We start from the raw sequence: 19474 nt of genomic DNA on the forward strand, positions 1-19474 counted from the left end.
ATATTTCCTGTCTACTCTATTTCTGCCCCTCAATCTTAAAACTTTATCAGATCTCCGCTCAGCTTCTGGAAATACTCCAACAGATAATATCACTGCAACAAGATGACATACATAAAAGGACTAAGCTCCTGGATGAAGTCCTTTTTTAAAAAAATATAAATAAAATGTAAAACACACACAAGGTTGATCTGCTTCCCCCTAATGCAGCAACCAATTCTGAAGTGGGGTGGGGGAAGAAAGAGCACAAACTACTTGCATGCACTTCAACTGAACACCAGCAGAGTCACACTTGTGTGCCCAGCTGGGTGGGGGGGTTGGAAGAACATGGTGGATTAAGGAAAACCAGAAAGCAAGTTTACCCAGGGACTGGCAAGTAAGAGATAAATACCCTGTGTCATTTCAAAGCTGCTGCTGCTGGCTGTTCTCTGACGTTTGTTAGAGCCGACTGGCTCCTCATTCTCCTTTCCCTCCGATGCCTCCTCCTTCTCCTGCTCAGACTTCTGCCGCTTCTCAGAGGCCCCGAACTTCTCGTCCAGGCGCTTCAGCTTCTCGGCACAGGCAGCCCGCCGTTCCTCCTGCATGCGGCGCTCCTCTTCCTCACGCCGCTTCCGTGCCCGCTCTACGGCAGCAGAGATCTCAGAGGAGGACTGCTTGCGTCGCTGACGCCAGGCCTCATCTTCATCTTCGCCTACTGGTGCCTTCTGAGTAGCCAGGGCACCAGGTTTGTCCTGAGGGGCTACATCCTGTTAGTGGGAAAGAAGGCGGATTGAGGTGAAGGCTCCAGTTCAAATTACAGGCATCCACACAGAAGGACAGAGGTAGATATCAAATGCACTGCTGCAGTATTATTCATATAGGGCCCACCCCCAACAGTCTTGGTATTAAAACTCCAGCTTAACATAGACAGCTAATATGGCAGAGCAGCAAATTTTTACTATAAGAACTGCGGAAATGGATCAGAACACACTGGCACACAAAAGGCTGTTCAACCAAGGGAAGTGAATGTTCTTGGGGTGATCTGGATATCTGAACACAGGGGAGTTGTGCAAAGCAGCTTGACCAATTTCAGTCCATATGCTGTTGGGCAAATTAAAAATAGGGTATTTGCAATGCTGATCTTGACTACTGAGTCACACCAAAGATGTCCCTGTCTCAGGGATAAATATAGGATTAAAGGAATCTACATAATATGCCTTTAGGAAAAAAAATGATTTTGAAAGGAAAAGGTACTAACAGAGCTAGGCAATTGATGTCAGGGAAGAAAGAGAGTAGGACTTGCTGTAGGAAAGTCAGGCAGCATCTATGGAAAGAAATAACCAGTTGATGTTTCAGGCTGATACCTTTCACCTGGACTGGAAAGGAAGGCAAAAGAAACTAGAATAATGTATGGGGTGGGGGGAGAAGAGGTGGGCACAAGCTGGCAGGCGATAGGTGAGGCGCAAGATGGGTGGGGGATCTGGGGTGATGCAAGAAGGATAAGTGGAAACAGAAAAAGGATGGAGGAGGAATCTGATAGGATTCTGGCCCCTTCCTTTCCAGTCTTGCCAAACAAGTTTATTACATTCCATAGATGCTGCCTGATGTGCTGAGCTTCTCCAAAATTTTTCTGCATGTTGTTTGAATCTCATGTTGGGGAGAAAGGTGGAGCAAAAGACTTCTAAAAGTTTCAAAATAATATTTATTGGTCTATTTATTTTGGCACTTTCCAGGGGCTGTGCAGGTTCATACAGATTTGTGTGGAAGTCTGAATCTACTGTCCCCATCACTCTTTTCATTGGCTTCAAGCTGTAATCCCTTGACAATAGACAATAGGTGCAGAAGTAGACCATTCGGCCCCTTGAGTCTGCACCGCCATTCTGAGATCATGGCTGATCATTCACTATCAATACCCAGTCCCTGCCTTGTCCCCATATCCCTTGATTCCCGTATCCTTCAGATATCTATCTAGCTCCTTCTTGAAAGCATCCAGAGAATTGGCCTCCACCGTCTTCCGAGGCAGTGTATTCCACACCTCCACAACTCTCTGGGAGAAGAAGCTCTTCCTCAACTCTGTTTTAAATAACTGACCTCTTATTCTCAATCCATGCCCTCTGGTACTGGACTCTCCCAACATCTGGAACATATTTCCTGCCTCAATCCTATCAAATCCTTTAATTATCTTAAACGTTTCAATCAGATCCCCTCTCAATCTCCTCAATTCCAGCGTGTACAAGCCCAATCTCTCCAATCTCTCTGCATAAGACAGCCCTGCCATCCCAGGAATCAACCTAGTGAATCTACGCTGCACTTCCTCAATTGCCAGAATGTCCTTCCTTAAACCTGGAGACCAAAACTGTACACAATATTCCAGGTGTGGTCTCACCAGGGCCCTGTACAAATGCAAAAGGGCATCCTTGCTCTTGTACTCAATTCCCCTTGTAACAAAGGCCAACATTCCATTTGCCCTCCTCACTGCCTGTTGCACTTGCTCATTCACCTTCATTGACTGATGAACTAGGACTCCTAGGTCTCTTTGCATTTCTCCCTTACCTAACTCGACACCGTTCAGACAATACTCTGCCCTCTTGTTCCTGCTTCCAAAGTGGATAACTTCACATTTATTCACATTGAATGACATCTGCCAAGTATCTGCCCACTCACCTAGCCTATCCAAGTCTCCCTGTATTCTCCTAACGTCCTCTTCGCATGTCACACTGCCACCCAGTTTAGTATCATCAGCAAACTTGCTGATATAGTTTTCAATGCCCTCATCTAAATCGTTGACATAAATCGTAAAGAGCTGTGGTCCCAATACACAGCCCTGTGGTACCCCACTAGTCACCTCCAGCCAGTCCGAGAAACACCCATTCACTGCTACCCTTTGCTTTCTATCTGCCAACCAGTTTTCTATCCATGTTGAAACCCTGCCCCCAATGCCATGAGCTCTGATTTTACTCACCAATCTCCTATGTGGCACCTTATCGAATGCCTTCTGAAAATCTAGGTACACAACATCCACTGGCTTACCCTCGTCTAACATCCTTGTTACACCCTCAAAAAACTCCAACAGATTAGTCAAGCATGATTTGCCCTTGGTAAATCCATGCTGGCTCGGCCTAATCCTATTACTGCCATCAAGATGTGCCACTATTTCGTCCTTAATAATGGACTCAAGCATCTTCCCCACGACTGACGTTAGGCTAACAGGGCGATAGTTCTCTGTTTTCTCCTTCCCTGTGAGGAAGGAGCACAAAGAGACCACAAAACTTGTGCACACGCTTGTATCTCCCAGGAAGTTTTCCACCTGGCTCCCATTCACAAAGCTCTCAGATGCCCTGTTTTGTATCACAGATCTTGAGCAGTTTCTTAAAACTTATCTGGACATAGAACCTGTCTGTCACAAAGTTATTTAAAAGTCGGTTTTAAATTTTAAATCTGAGACACACTTTTGTGAAACTTGACCTAAGCTGGTCTTGTCGTAACCTATTGCTAGCCCTACAAACCTGGTGCATGCTGAGGGAAGAGGCCTGCCTGAAGATGTTGTACAGCCCGTGAGTAACCTGATGCTCATGGGACAAGCCCATGCCTGCTCTTCGACCCTAAAAAGACAGAGTTACTGAAATTAACATGTTCAGATATATCTTTTCAGCCCAGTAGCAGGCATTGGAACAAAATGAAAGGAAAAAAATCATTAGTAGATATCAAAATAGGTAACACATTAAACTCCCACAGCATCACTTTTCATAATCATCTCCCCCCAGTGACAGTGCTGTAAAGGAAACCCTTTGCACTTTTAAATACACAATGCCAAAACCAAAACGATCCACATCACACAACACTCTCAGTTCAATTAAGACATGAAACAAAGGTCATTAGATACCTAGAGATATCAAGGCCAGAAATATCACAGAAACAAATACTGTTTAAAATTAAAAACACAAATGCTGGCAGAACTCAGCAGGCTAGACAGCATCTACGGGAGGAGGTAGTGACGACGTTTCGGGCCGAAACCCTTCATCAGGAGTCAAATTTTAAAATGTTTTGAATTATTTATCTTCATCAGCATGGGTTTCCTCCCAAAACCCTAGTTTAGGTAAATGGGATGGCAGAGAAGTACGTGCAGAGGTCGAGTCCTGCTGGGTCTGAATAAAAATCCTGGGTACAGTCAGAATGCAGGCCCTGTGAAGCAGTATCTCTCCAGGCAAAGGATCACTCTTGGAGGGCTTGTTTCCAGCTACTCGGGGGGGTGGGGGGAGAGCGAAGGAAGGAATTGACATACAAGTTAACAGAAAGGATATATAACTCTGGCTCAGGTGATTTCTGCACAGGACAAGTGGGGAGTCTGATCAGAAAAGCAGAGGGGAATAATAAAGGAACAGGGATAAAGTTTCAAAATTTGGATACAACCCATCAATGCTCTTGTACAAGTGATCATAGGATGAGATTCTGGGAAATAACAAGTCTATCATACTTATGGCACTGTTTGTGTCAGGCTACACATGAAAATAAACACAAGTCAAAGTTGAGTATATGCACAAGAATGTGTGCCTATGTGCAATGAAAATCTTGCTTGAATAACAAATCCTTGAACTTGGATCTGGTTTATATAAGCACTGGTTGATTTGGGTTTAAATTTATACCCAAGAGGTTTATTATCGTGCAGAGGGAATAGTAAACTCAATATCTATGGCTACTTAGCTCACTCTATACAGCAGGTACCAACTTCTTACAGATCGGGCAGTCAACCCAGTATCACAGCAAATAGTACGGATATCCAGTACGGATTTTGAGCTTTATAAGCCACACACCATGCCAAAAATGCCATTACCCTCCCCACCACCAGAAAGCACCCATTATTGTATTAGTTGTAATGTCCCCACACCCCTCAAGCTGGACCTACATGGATGCAGTAATTATAACTTTGGACTCTGCTAAAGAAAACTGATGTATTGACAAATAAAATCCACCTTGTACACCATTTATCAAATCAGTTTCTAACAAATGGCCTGTAAATGATTATTCTAATGCCTTTGTTTACCCCACACAGGAGATAGTAGCAGGAGCCTCAACACACTCATAGGTAATAAACTATTTATTCTCTTGTTCTATACCTGGTAATCCACAGAAGGACCCCAATTGGTAGGAACTCTAGGGGGTGGACCCAGCTCTGATGAAGCAGGGGCTGCACCTTCACTCCTGGTTGCCTTCACAGACGGATGTTCCTCCGAAGGGGTCTCCTTCCTATGCTCAGAATTGCGCAGCTCTTGCCTTTCAGGTCGATTGATCTGGCCGTCCCTTTACAAAGAAGATTTACCTATGTTACCTACAGACTTCATATTTTTGCATTAAGACAACTGTAATAACAGTCCATGTAAATCAGATCGATACAATAACAGGAAGTCATAAAACAGAAGAAAGCAGCAAAATTGCTGGAATAAGGACCTGAAGAGAAACAATTTACAGTGGCAGCAATAAATCTCAATGAACAAAATGGCTAGAGAATGTACACAGGGAACCAAATTCCCTGACTATACACAAAGCAGATTGAGAACCAATACACTGCATTTGCACAAACAAAAATAGACAGCAAATAGCAATTAAATAGATGTCTCTGAAGTTTGACCACTTAATGTGACACCTAGACAACTCTTCCATAACTTCCCCCGATCTCAATGAGCAACAGACTACAATCTTCTGCAAAAGTCCTAGAACTTGGCATATCCTCCAACGTCAGTATCCCAAATTCACAATTCTTATTTCAATCTCTTACCCAAGATCCACAAACATGACCGACTTGCTAGAATCATTATTTTTGCTTATTCTTGCTACACTGAACATCTCATACCTTGACTGAATACAGTATCCTTTTGTTCAGTTCTTTTTTATCACCTACATCTGGGACATTGACAGCTTCCAACCTCCATGCCCCTACTGCCTGTTTTTCACCATGATGTCTCGTTTCCCCTCAACGGCCTTAAAACTTGTCATTTCCTTCTGCACAAAACTGGACAACGAACTTCCACCAACTCTCATCCAGCAAAAAAACACTGCTTCTATTTTACTGTGGTTAACAGAGCCTTCTCATTACATTTCTTGGATATCTGCTCCTAATTCACCTCCCTTCAGACATAACAGAAATAGAGCTCCAATAGTCCTCACTTTTCACCACACCAGCGTCTGCACCCAACGCATCGTACATGATCGTTTTCACCAGATGTAATTCCTGATCTCATTACTTCCCCACCCCTTTCTGCCTTCTGCAGACAACTCCCTCCATGATTCCTGGTTCACTCATCCTTCCCTGACCCCTGCAACCTGAATGCATGTTCTAATACTTCCTTTCTCATCATCTTCTGGGGACACAAAAAGTGCAGCTAAGATTAATGTCCCAATGAAGGGTCTCAGCCTGAACTACCTACTGTTTATACTCTTTTCCATAGATGCTGCCTGGCCTGCTGAGTTCCTCCAGCATTTGTGTGTTGCTAAAATTAATGTGCCTTCCTCCACATTTGGAAGACCAAGTGCAGACTAGGTGACTGATCTGCAGAGCACCAATGCTTTGTCTGTAATAGTGTCTTAGAGTTCCTGTATGAAAGTTATTTCAACCCCCATTCCCACACCAAACGTGTCCATTCTCTACCTTCTCCACAGCCAGGGTGAAACTAAATGCAAACAACAGGAACAAATTGTCTTTCATCTGGGTAGCTTACAACCGATATGAACACTAAATTTTCCAATTTCAAGTAACCCTCACCTCAGACACATCCCCCCCCCCCCACAAAAAACTTTAAATTTTCCATCAATCCTTCCACTTTTGCCCCCTTTACCATACCTTCCATTTCCAGGTCTCCACATCTATTTTTGTGGCACCTCCTTTTAGTTCCCATTCACTTTCTACTGGTTCTCCCTCTCCTCCATCTAGATCTAGTTCCATCTACCTTTCAAACTCTCCCCAGTACTACCTTCCATGCTTTTCAGATTCCCCAGCTTCTCACCCCCTCAGCTGTCTCATCTGCCCTTGTTTGCCTCCATCCACCTGCTCATCTCCAACATCTCCCTGGTTCACTATGCATGGCATCGTTCAATCCTTCCTGGTTTCCGAAACACCTCGGGACCCCAATCTCAGCACTAAAAGGTTCTCTGCAGTAGCTACTATCCCCATTCCACTACGGACACAGGATTTCAACTAGAAACATTGACAATTCTTTCCTGCACACACTTACAGATATTGTCTGACCCACTGACTTGTTCCACATTCCAGCATCGGCAGTCTATGGCTTGAGTTTGACAACCTTGCTTCATTTAGCCAACTACAACAATATATAAAGCAAATATTTTTGTGAAGTGTAGATATTTTATGTGTAGCTTGTATTACATCTAGTACTCAACAAATTACAGTTCAACACAAAATAAACTGTCTCAGGGAGTTTAAAAGAATGATCTTCCTGAAATTTGGGAGACACAGGAGCAGAATTAGGCAATTCAGCCTGTCAAGTGTTCTCTGTTATTCGATCATTGCTGATTTATTATCCTCTCAATCTCATTCTCCTGTCTTCTCTCTGTAACCTTTGAAGCCCTTACTCATCAAGAATAAGATCCCAAGCAAGCATGTAGATGGAAAGATATTTCAACTACTGCAGAATTCAAATTAGGGGATGTAATCATTTTAAACTGAAGTGCACAGGAACTACTTCTCAGAGGGTGCGTGAATTGCTGGAATTCTAACCTGATAAGCTGTGAAGGCTAGATCATGCAGATGTGTTGTATTTCAAGTAAAAACAGATAAATGCGTATAAGGCAGGAAATTTGAGGGGCATGGTGGGGAAACTGGCACTGAAGAGGAGATGCAACAGATCAGTGTTAAGAAGCTATTCCTCTAGATTCAATACTTAAAAAAAAGATGGTTGGATGACTAATGTTTTGGCACACTAACCAGTTATCAGATTTTCCCTTTTCTGCATCATCATCGTCTTCATCGTCACTGAACTTTAACTTTTCAGTGTAGTCTATTTCCTCGTGTGCTCCTGTGGAAGTAAAGGTGTACAGTAATTAAGTGAAATAAGCAGAATGGTCAGTATGTTTGCCCAATGCCCAGCTGCTCATCTTTCTTCCCATTTAATAAACAAGGCACACTACAATGAGTTACAAGAACAACAAATTTCTGGTCATGCTAAAGTTCACACTATGATAATATTCAAGGAACATTTTATCTAGCCTTTATAGCTGAAATTCAGTGACATTGCCTTTCTGAGAACCTCACACCAGCACTGTGCAAATTTTCTAAGTATTCCAGAGTACAAAGGGCGATATAATAGCTTTGTAATTAAACAGAGCACAGTACAGACCCTTCAGCCCACAATGCTGTGACGACCTTTTAACCTATCCCAAGATCAAACTAACCCTTTCCCACATAGCTCTTCAGTCTTTCATCTACATAACTATCCAAGGGTCTCCACCAACATCCCTGGCAGTGTGTTCGATGCACTTAACAGAGTTTTTAAAAAAACTGACAACCTCATTTACTTTCCTCCGATCACTTTAAAACTATGCCCTCTTGTATTAGGCATTTCCACTCTGGTGAAAAAGGCACTGGTTGTCCACTTTTATCAAATCAACTCATCGTCCTTCGCTGCAAAGAGAAAGGTTAGATTGCTTAACCTTTCCTCATAAGAGATGCCACCTAATCCACACATCATCAAGACATCTCCGCCTCTAGATCTGAACATTATACCCCAAGAGTGGTCTAACCAGTTTTATAGAGCTGCAACATTACCTCGCAGCTCTCAAACTCAATCCCCCCTCCCAGACTAATGAATGCCAACACACCATATGCCTTCATAATCATCCTACCAACCTGCGCAGCAACCTTAAGGAATCTATGTGGATCCTGCGCAGCAACCTTAAGGAATCTATGTGGATCCCTGTTCTTCCACACCAACACTCCTGCCAATAACCTTGTACTCTGCTTTCAAGTTCAACCTTTCAAAGCATATTGCTTCACACTTCACTGGGTTGAGCTCCTTTTGCCACTTCTCAGCCCAGCTTTGCATCCCATCAATGTCCTGTTGCAACCTACAACAGCCTTCTATGCTGTCCACAACACCAATAACTTTCATGAAATTCAGTATGTCTCGTAGCGCAGTTAAAGTTACTTTGCTCTTAGGCTATTATCAGCTTCTGATGAGCTTACGTTTTAGCACAGCCCACGATGTGTTGATATATAAAAGTGAGCCACTAACTTAGTTTCTCAAGTCAAATGTGAAAGTGCGGTAACCATTAAAATCATACACTCAAATCTCAACTCTCAAATCAATATAGCTTCAATTTTCATTTTTAAATGCAATGATGGGAATCAAAGTGGAAAAAGAACCAGTGGCTAAAGAAAATGCAAGTTAGACCACACATCTAAAATTCTTTGGTTGAGGTCAAGAGGGAAGTAAAAGAGCATTAAAATACCCAGTAGAAGCAGTTTGAAAATGGCATATCTTTTTAATTTATTTGAAGGACTTTAGTAGATTATGGTTGACGTCAATTCTCAATAATAAGCTGGATAAACGTGTGTCACAACCAGGACTATGATCTTAATATGCGACTAGCAGGGGAGACCAAGATATCCTGCAGAAGGTAGTAACTGTGGATTTCTTTTCAGTCGTTCAGAGTGTTACCTGCCCATCCATCATCAGTCTCATTTTCAAGCTCATCAAACTCTTTCAAGTCGTCCTGTTTGAGGATGGAGGGTCGTTTCACTGCTTCGGACATCCGTGTTGGATGCTGAGGCAATCGAGGAGCAGGAACACGAGGAAACCTGTGCAGAAGAGCAGATGGAGCATTTTTTTTTTATATAAAGGCAAGACCACCACGAGATAAACATGATGCTTTCAGGATTCAGCTTGTACCTTTGTTTTCTCCCTTTATTTTGCTTGCTCACAAATACCAAACATTTACCATAAATTGCCAATATTCTCAACTAAGTATCTATCAATCAAGATTCATATCTGGGGAAAAAAGTGAGGTTGATGTCAGGCTATTCTGTTGCAAGTGCATCAAAAACCAAGACCTTTATAAACTCACACATTTATTTAAAAGTATGAAAAATCTTATCAAAATACAAATTCTGAGTAGAATTAGCAGGACAGATATTAGATTTCCCTTGGCTGAGAATCTTCAATTAGGAATGTAAGAAGTTCCCCTTAAGGCTGAGATGAAGTACACCCAATTCTCCAAAACATGTAAATTTTTTGAAATTTTCTAGTTTGGAGTAACTGTAGATACCAGCCACTGGGAACATTCATGGTTAAGGCAGATGGACTCTAGAGGAAATCAGTTATTGGATTTCTCAGGAAGATGCAAGGCAGCAGCCAGGACCTCACTGAATAGTCCAGTAGGGTTAAGGTCATATGATCTGCTCTCATTTCTTGTTCGCAAATTTACATACAAACTAGTCAGTTGGTGAAGATGAGCGCCTGCCCCAACCTGTCAGCTGCACTATAAATGACCTAGGGTAAAGATGAAAGAAACTGAACCTGGGATTGAAGTGGCTCAACCACAACATGTGGTTAGGAGTTGTCCAGCTCATTTAGAAGACCAGTCACACAAGCAATTAAGAGTTTACCCACAACACTTGCACGAAGCCTGACCACCAGTGTATGACTAAGCATTTCTGCATTACAAATCCCTCAGCCAAATGAACTCCACTCCAAAATCATGGAAAAAGTATAATCTGAAATTTTCATAGTTGCCTCCCCGGTAAACTTGGGTCTCATAAGTGGATCGCCTGCAATGAACATTCAAGGTTGAGTCTGACTGTTCCATTTGAAAAGTAAAACCCCTTCATTTGTTTAAATTTTTTTAAAAAACAGTAGTTAACTCAATTGAATATGCAAGTGACCTGAACAGCGCTTCTCTCCCACATACCCAGTCCTCTCCACTGAAATTAAGTCATCAAACTAGCATCAGACTCTGATACAGAGTCAGCAGAAAGATTTCTCAGTGATACCTCAGAAGCTCAGCTTAATGCTGGGCTCAAAGGAGGATGCAGAATCAGACAGTACAGATTAATAGTGGGAGAAATTCAATATTGCCAACTTTATTGTGGAAAACTCAGGCTAAAGCAGTATATGTGGAAACAGAAATGAGAGGTACCGAGAAGGCGGCAATACTGACATCTCATTACGAAATCAATGTTGGAATACTATCTTGTTCCACCCATTCTATAGAGCACTGCAAAAAAAAAAAGACTGCCAGCACTTCACTCATTTATGCCCAGATTTCTGAAGGGCAGATAAGATTTATATTTTTTAAAAAGCCCTCTGGCAATTTAAAATAGATTACTAAAGCAAACATGAAGAAATCTGCAGATGTTGGAAATTCAACACACACAAAATGCTGGTGGAACACAGCAGGCCAGGCAGCATCTATAAGGAGAAGTGCTGTCGACATTTCAGGCCGAGACCCTTCGTCAGGACTAACTGAAAGGAAAGATAGTAAGAGATTTGAAAGTAGGAGAGGCAGGGGGAAATGCGAAATGATGGGAAAAGACCGGAGGGGGTGAGGTGAAGCTGAGAGCTGGAAAGGTGATTGGCAAAAGGGATACAGAGCTGGAGAAGGGAAAGGATCATGGGACGGGAGGCCAAGGGAGAAAGAAAGGGGGAGGGGAGCACCACAGGGAGATGGAGAACAGGCAGAGTGACGGGCAGAGAGAAAAAAGAAAACAAACTAAATATATCAGGGATGGGGCAAGAAGGGGAGGAGGGGCATTAACGGAAGTTAGAGAAGTCAATGCTCATGCCGTTCATGAACATTGACTTCTCTAACTTCCGTTAATGCCCCTCCTCCCCTTCTTACCCCATCTCTGATATATTTGGCTTTCCCCCCTCCTTTTTTCCCCTCTCTCTTTCTACCTGTCCTCCATCTCCCTCTGGTGCACCCCTCCCCCTTTCTTTCTCCCTAGGCCTCCTGTCCGATGATCCTTTCCCTTCTCCAGCTGTGTATCCCTTTTGCCAATTACCTTTCCAGCTCTCAACTCTCCCACCCTCTCCGGTCTTCTCCCATCATTTTGCATTTCCCCCTCCCCCTCCAACTTGCAAATCTCTTACTACCTTTCCTTTCAGTTAGTCCTGACGAAGGGTCTTGGCCTTTTTATATTTGCCTTTTCAACTATTCTTACTGACTTTTTTTTAAAAAAAAAGTCCTACCAATTTGCAAAGATATAAATTCTAATTGCTCCCCCCAGCCCCAAAAATGGATTCTACTAATTTAACACTGTATATTATGTACATATAATAGACATCTAATATCAGAATATTAATGAAGACATTTTTCAGTACATTCGGGCCAAAGAGCCTGTTTCTGTTCTGTACAACTATGGTGTAACTGGAACTTTGGGACTTCAAACTGAAACTTGATGCATAAACAGAAGACTGAAACAAAAACAGCAGTAAGATCAGATGACCATTTTTTTTTTGAGACTGGAAAAATTCCCATATTGTTCAAATTGTGATACATTTGTGAGGGAGCGTAACACCATGGTTTATAAAGTTTTTGATACAATGCAGCACCTCAGTTGTAAAGTTCGTCATGGCTAAATGCTGATATCTCTAACTGGCGATTGAAACTAATTTTCTAGAACAGATGCAAGAAAGCTACCACCGGAACAATGCTGACGCAGTCCATAAAAACAATGAAATTTAACACCAGCATTATCTGCACAAAACACTGGAGAACTCATGTCAGGTGGCACCTGTGGAGGAGAAACTCCATAGATCCTGCTTGACCTGCAGAGTTCCTGCAGTATTTTGTGTGCTGCTTCGGATTTTCAGCGTCAGCAGAATCTCGTGTTTACTATAGTCAGGTAATCCAGAGAAAACTTACTTGCTGGCATCGGGTGATGGGTATCTGTAAGATCCCTGTGGTCCATAAGGTGCTGGAAACGGTAAACCACAATATGGAGCATACATCTGAAGAGAATAGAAATACAAAGAACAGACATGGATCAGAAGGGGTTGAATTACCAGATTCTTTAAAATACAAAAGCCCTCAAGCTAGATAAAATGTAGCCATTAACTTGGCAGTACTTCAAAAGAAAATAATTTGTTTTTGTACAGTCTAGTCATGTTTCAGACATTCCAAATTGCATCAGATATAGATAATTTAAAACTGAATTACTGATATGCGAGTAAACAATAGCAATTTTATCCAGTTAATTTACTTTTGCTGGTATTGATTTACACAGGAATGTGTTAGCAAAATCTGAGCCTTCTGCTCTTTGAAACTCCAACCATACAATAGTTTTCATAAGGCAACTACATCAGAATTGACTCCAATGGCAAAGCAATGCCATTTCCAGAGCTAGGTTGAAACAGGCATCATTTGGGTGTTCAGGTCACACTACTATGAACTGAATTAAACTAACATGTACTGTGTAGCTCAAAGCTGAAGAGTCGTCACCTAGGGCTTATAGAACTTGTTTTCATTTTATTTTACTTAAAATGTGACCATCACGTATGAAATGGAACACTGGATTTTCAGAACGAAGCTGACCTCCAGCTGTACTGGCAGCTTTGTTGACTGAGGCTCACACACAGAACAGTCAACAAGTGGCAGAGCCTTAGCAATAGCCAATTACTTATGAATATGGCATTTCAAACCTCAAAATCTACTGCACCCGTTCTATTCAAAACTGAGAATTGTGCAACTTTTCTTTCTCCTACTCTCGGTTTTACATTCTTGCTTTACCTGCCTGATATTCTTTTACAGGTTGCTGGCTTGGCCTTTACCCCTTCACCAGAGTGCTTCAATTAATAAAAGATAAGTTTGGTTCCAAGCCTTCAATAGGAAGGCTAATGTTAGAATTTAATACAACAGCTGTCCCTTCATGGATTTCCTGGCAACTCTGGCAGGGTAACCCTGCCAACAACATCTGATTTTGTACTGGAAATGTTCCAGAACTGACCAACACTTTAAAAATCACCAAAGCTGTTAAACAGCTCAGGGTAACAGAACATAACAGAGCACAAAACAGTACAGCAAAAGAACAGGCCTTTCAGCCCACAATGTTATCCCAAACCAATTAAATAACTACATAGCTAACTAAACTGATTTCTTTTACCTACACATTTTTCACATCCGTTGATTTTCCTCACATTCATGTTGCTATCTAAACATCTCTTAAGAGTAACTTTTCTGCCTCTACCACCAAACAGCACATTCCAGGTACCACCACTCAGTTTTAAAAAAAAAATTGCCCCTTGCACCTCCTTTGAAATTACCCCATCTTACTTTAAACGCATGCCCTTTGGTATTAGACATTTCAACCCTGGGGAAAAAGATGCTGTCTTTCTATGCTATTTATGCTTCTCAATCTTATAAACAAAATATTCAATCTCCCCTAAAGGATTTCTATCAAAAGAACTCAATCAAGTTTTAAGACTTGCTTTACACAAAGCCATGGCCTTCCCAATGGTCAAATCTTACCCCCAAGAACCTTCTCCAGTAACTTCCCCACAAAATGAGACTTACTGGTCTAAAGTTTCCAGGATTATCCCTGGTTCCCTTCCTAAATAATGGAAGAACATTAGCTACTCACCATATCTCCGGGACTTCACCGATGGATGGAGGACAAGATATTGGTCAATCTTTTCTTTTGCCTCCCTATCTCAATAACCTGAGATATATCCCATTAGGACCTGGGGACTTATCCACATCAATGCTCTTAGAGAACCAACACTACCTGCTCACCTCAAAATGCCCAAACTATCATAGATTCAGGACTGATCTCCCTATCCTCCACATCTTTCTCCTTGGCAAATATTGATAAAGTACTTATTTAGGACCTTAGTCACATCGTCCACATTTAAGCAAATGTGCCCCCCCCCCCCCACTGGTTATCTTTGAGTGGTCCTATGCCCCCCCCCCCCCCCCAGTTATCCAGTTGTTTCTGATGTACAGAAAGACTTGGACTGCTCTTTAATCCTATTTGCCAAGGACTTTTCATGGCCCCTTTTGGCTTTCCTAATTCCCTTGTGTTCTTTTCAGGCTTGTTTATAACCTTCAAAGGCTCCATTTGACTCTAGGCTTAACACAGTCTTCTTCTTGACTAAATTCATTACCTCTCCCAACATTCAAGGTTCCCTTACCTTGCCATCCTGGTCCTCCCTTCTTACTGGAACATAACTGCCCTGTACTCTGTGCATTTGGAGGGTGTTAAAACCTTCCACATGCCAGATGCCCAGAAATAGCCGTTCCCAATTAACTCTCCCTTGATCCTGCCTAATGCTCTTGTAATTTGCCCTGCTCCACTTTCATACTCTCACAAGGTCCACATAATACCCTTATCTATAGCCATCTTAATGTTATGAGTTCAGGGGCAATTCTTTCATTCAGCATCTTTATCATTAAATGCAAAAGGCTTCAGGCAGTTAAACAGTGCTGTTTTATCAAGAATTAACCACTGGGTATGCAACAGTAGGAATTATCAGACACTATTCACCTTCAAACCAAAAAAATGGATGCCTTTGTTCAGCAGGGCATCCATGAAGATCTGTGGGATAGATCTGCAACTAGTCAGTAAATCCAAATAACACTCATATCTTTTACAACATGACAAACTCTTTGAGAATTGGACAAATCCTTGTAAAACAACAGATTCTTCAATTTCTATAACTGTTCTTATAATAACCAGTGTGACTTTTTCCCATTTCATCTCCATTTTTCAAGATTTTTGTGGAATACTTCACGAAGCCAAATACCCATCAGCCCTTCATTCAAATCAACTTTCTTCAAATTGAACTGGAGAAAGTATTAGCAAGACATCAACCTGACTTCAGAGCTCCTTTCAGGTGTCACTGGATGACAGTATGGATTCTTCCATCCTTGTTTTGATCTTGTGATACCAAGAGCACCGCAGTCAGATTAGTAGTCCAGATGCTAACTGCACACTCAGTGATGGAGCTAGAGATCAGCCTATTTGTCAAACCATACACTCTATCCACCAACAACACACACAAAATGCTGGTGGAACACAGCAGGCCAGGCAGCATCTATAGGGAGAAGCGCTGTCGACGTCTCGGCCCGAAATGTCGGCAGCGCTTCTCCCCATAGATGCCGCCTGGCTTGCTCTGTTCCACCAGCATTTTGTGTGTGTTGTTGTTTGTATTTCCAGCATCTGCAGACTTCCTCGTGTTTACTCTAACCACTAAGGTCACCTGGGTTTAAGAAATTGAACATTTAATAAACAAAATATTTGATTATACATTAATAAAATGCAAAGTGTTATTAAATCAACTAGATAATCTGCATTAACAGTAACCAGGACGTTTTCTCCAAGATCTTGATTACTTACAAAAGCTGGCATCATCCCCCTGTATGGTGGAGGGTATGGCTGGGGAACTGCCTGCTGTGGCACACCGCTCCCTGATCTAGGTGGTTGTTCGGCCATCCTCAGGGGCACCTTCTGGTCGGCTGAGGATGCTATACAGCTTGCTGCTTCTTCTGGGCTTAGCTCTTTGGTTTCCCCCTCGATCAAAGAGACACCCGGAGCACCCAAGTTCCGCCCACCACCCTCCCTCCAGCTGGTCACATCTAAGAGGAAGTAGAAAAGTGAAAATGTTAAAACAACTTACAGAATTTAAACACAACAGATTGTTTCAAGTGCAAGTCCATATACAAAACTGCATTGTACCTGCAGCAGTACCTGTAATCCTAGTCTTACTTGTCTGGAGATTCAGACTATTTACAAGTCCCAATGAAGAGTCCCTGCCTGAAATATTGACTGTTCATTTCTTTTCATAGATGATGCCTGACCTGCTGTGCTCCTGCAGCATTTTTAATGTATTACTTTAATAGTCTATTGTGCTTTGTATCTGTTAACAAATCTGGGGCCTAAGCCCTTTATAGTATTAAAATACCAAAAGTCTAATGAAGTTTTGCTATTTTGATGCTGAAGCTATTAATCCTACCAAAGGCTTCTGAATGGGTTCTGAATTTCCACCATATTTATGCGAAGCTCTTCCCCCAAAAGGACCAGTGAGCTCTGTGAAGTGTAGACTTTAGATCAAAACCCAACTGTGTTTGTCTTTGCACTGAATTGCTTGCCAAGACTTCTTTTCAAGCATCACATATGACTAAATGCTACCTGAAAGATTTCTGGTGCTTTTGGTTGCCATCCCAAATATCACAATTTTTGTAGCTCAACAACAAAAAAAATGTTAGAACGGTTTCACGTCCTGATCATGGCCATCCATTCCAAATAACCTCTAAAGACAAGCAACAGGATTTAGGTTTCCCTGTCGCTGTCACACAAAATCTCGAACAAAATAACAAAAACAAATTCACAAAATTCAGAGACTTACTTTGAGGGCGGAGGCTTGGTCCGGGCCCATACGACTGATCTGCAATGTCCCTTTCTCTGCCAACTTTGTCCTGATCTCCAGCCGCTTGCAGGGTTGGAAATTCCTCGCGAGAGAATGGCGACTGTTGGTTTGATCCCTTTCCACCTGAGCACAAATGTCATTTTCTATTTTAAAAACATTCCAGCGGAGCCTAAACAGAGTCCCACTTTGAGCACACACTTTCAGAGCCCTATTCAAACTGGAAGCACTCAAAGCAGCATTTCCAGAAAAAGTAATTTTTCACAAATAATTATTCAACTGTTGTTTACTCAGTGGTCTACACATTGTGATGGAAACATCAATTACTTCCATTTCTTTACCTTTATAAAGCAGTTGGATAATTAAAAGCCTCATCGAACCATTGCATTTTGTATTTAAAAGATGCAATGTGTATTTTATACCAGATATATTGTTTATCACTCGTTATTTTCTTACAAAGGGCAAAAGTGATGCTTGAATGTTTAAGGGAACATTACTCAGGACAGCAGGAGAATTCCCTATCCTTCAAGCAGAATAGGGAAAGCCTAAAATCAGCATCTCAAACAATACGGCACAGCTCAGCTTTCAGTGGAATGCCAACTAGATTATGATTGCAACTAACCTTGTACTGCATAAAACCTTCTGTAGGAAGGGGGAGAAGATGTGTGGACACAAGTCTGCAAACATCAGCTCTAAATTCCAACTAACTGGCAGCTGAGACAAAGAAATAAGTTCAAACTCTCAGCAGAAGATTAAGTCCTGGCAATATTGGTACCTGTGTTTTTTTAACTGAATTAAATAATCAGATAAACTTAAATTTATTATGGAGATACAAATCTCAGTGTGGGCTGAGGTCCAAACTTCAGGTCAGATTTTTGTTAAAGTTAAACAAAAATCAAGCTTTCAATATTGTACATCTTTGTAAGAAATCCCAATTGATCTAGACAGAGTTGAACGTGGCAACTTTTTTTAAAAATTAAAAATAATACCCACCTGCACACCAGCCAACATAGCTACTATAGTAAAAAACCAGCCAATCAGGTAGCAATATTATGACATCATAATATTGGCAAACAGATAACTTCAGAGTGACCATTTCTAGCTTGCGAAATATTCAGATGCAGAGATTAAGCTAAACAATATTTCCACTGTAAAATTTGCTTTGATCATTGGCCTCACCGCTTATATATCAGGAAGATCTGTACTCATCTTCCTACTTTGTTTAAAATTAGCCAAGAAAATTGCATGAATGTGTAATAGAACCATTTGGCTTATACACTGATACTAGAGTTTTGGCCTTCAATTTTGTCATCCGAAATTGCAAATTACGATATATTTCTCTTTTCATGCCAAGTATAGGCAACAAATGTCCTCCTACCTCTAAAAAGGACAATTCAGGACGCTTACTCTACTGGTACAAATTCAGAAAGTTTTAATTTGGAAATTGAGATGCAGGCATTGCTGAGAATGTCAATATTCATTCTCCATCTGAACTGCCCCGGTGGTAACAACTGTTTATCTGAATAAATAAGTTCAATGTGGGGAAAGAGAATGTTTGATGTTTTCTTGAAAGGTTGGTGTGCAACTTTGTAAAAAGTTACAAACTGTTGGGGTTACCATGCACCCTTCATTCTCCTTTGGTAGGGTGACGGGTTTGGACACTAGAGTATCTGAATCAAGTAACTATAGTGAAGGTTGCAGATGGTACATTTGTCAACAACAGGGCATCAGTACTGGAAAAAGTAAATAGTTGTATGGTAAATGGCTACACTGCCTTAGATGGTAGCTAACTTTTGAATATTGTTGCAGCAACACTTCTCCAAACAGTGGGGACTATTCCCTCCTGTTGGTACCCAGAGAACATGCCAAGGTCTTGGGAAGAAAGGCACATTGCCCAACATCCCAGCTCTATCCTCCTGTAACCACAGTATTTAGCAGGTGTTAACTGCAGCTCTCAAGACAGCAATGGTGAGGGCCCGATTTTGATTATAGCAATGTTATCGAATTAAATGTCAAACTGATGATAGCCTTGCAGAGTACAAGTTTTCAAGCTCATTAGAATAAAATATTGAACACAGTAAAAATTACTAAAGGCAAACATAAGTACATGCCACTATGTAGTTATGAAG

The 19474-nt window shown here is 41.6% G+C and overlaps 1 protein-coding gene across 4 annotated transcripts in view; it reads right to left on the reverse strand.

The window, feature by feature from the left end:
• The window catches only part of LOC132394582 (protein PRRC2A-like), a 146874-nt gene that overhangs the window by 85195 nt on the left and 42205 nt on the right, over positions 1-19474 (reverse strand). For 3 of the 4 annotated variants that reach the window (XM_059970897.1, XM_059970898.1, XM_059970896.1), the window contains exons 6-13: positions 17328-17471; positions 16319-16557; positions 12850-12935; positions 9645-9784; positions 7913-8003; positions 5091-5274; positions 3483-3578; positions 389-743 (exon numbers count right to left, since the gene is read on the reverse strand). In XM_059970897.1, coding sequence (XP_059826880.1) covers positions 389-743; positions 3483-3578; positions 5091-5274; positions 7913-8003; positions 9645-9784; positions 12850-12935; positions 16319-16557; positions 17328-17471 — 1335 coding nt within the window. The remainder of the gene's footprint in view (positions 1-388; positions 744-3482; positions 3579-5090; positions 5275-7912; positions 8004-9644; positions 9785-12849; positions 12936-16318; positions 16558-17327; positions 17472-19474) is intronic. The other variant, XM_059970899.1, reaches the window with a different exon arrangement.

This window comes from Hypanus sabinus, chromosome 5, assembly GCF_030144855.1.
Source record: "Hypanus sabinus isolate sHypSab1 chromosome 5, sHypSab1.hap1, whole genome shotgun sequence".
Classification (NCBI taxonomy): domain Eukaryota; kingdom Metazoa; phylum Chordata; class Chondrichthyes; order Myliobatiformes; family Dasyatidae; genus Hypanus; species Hypanus sabinus.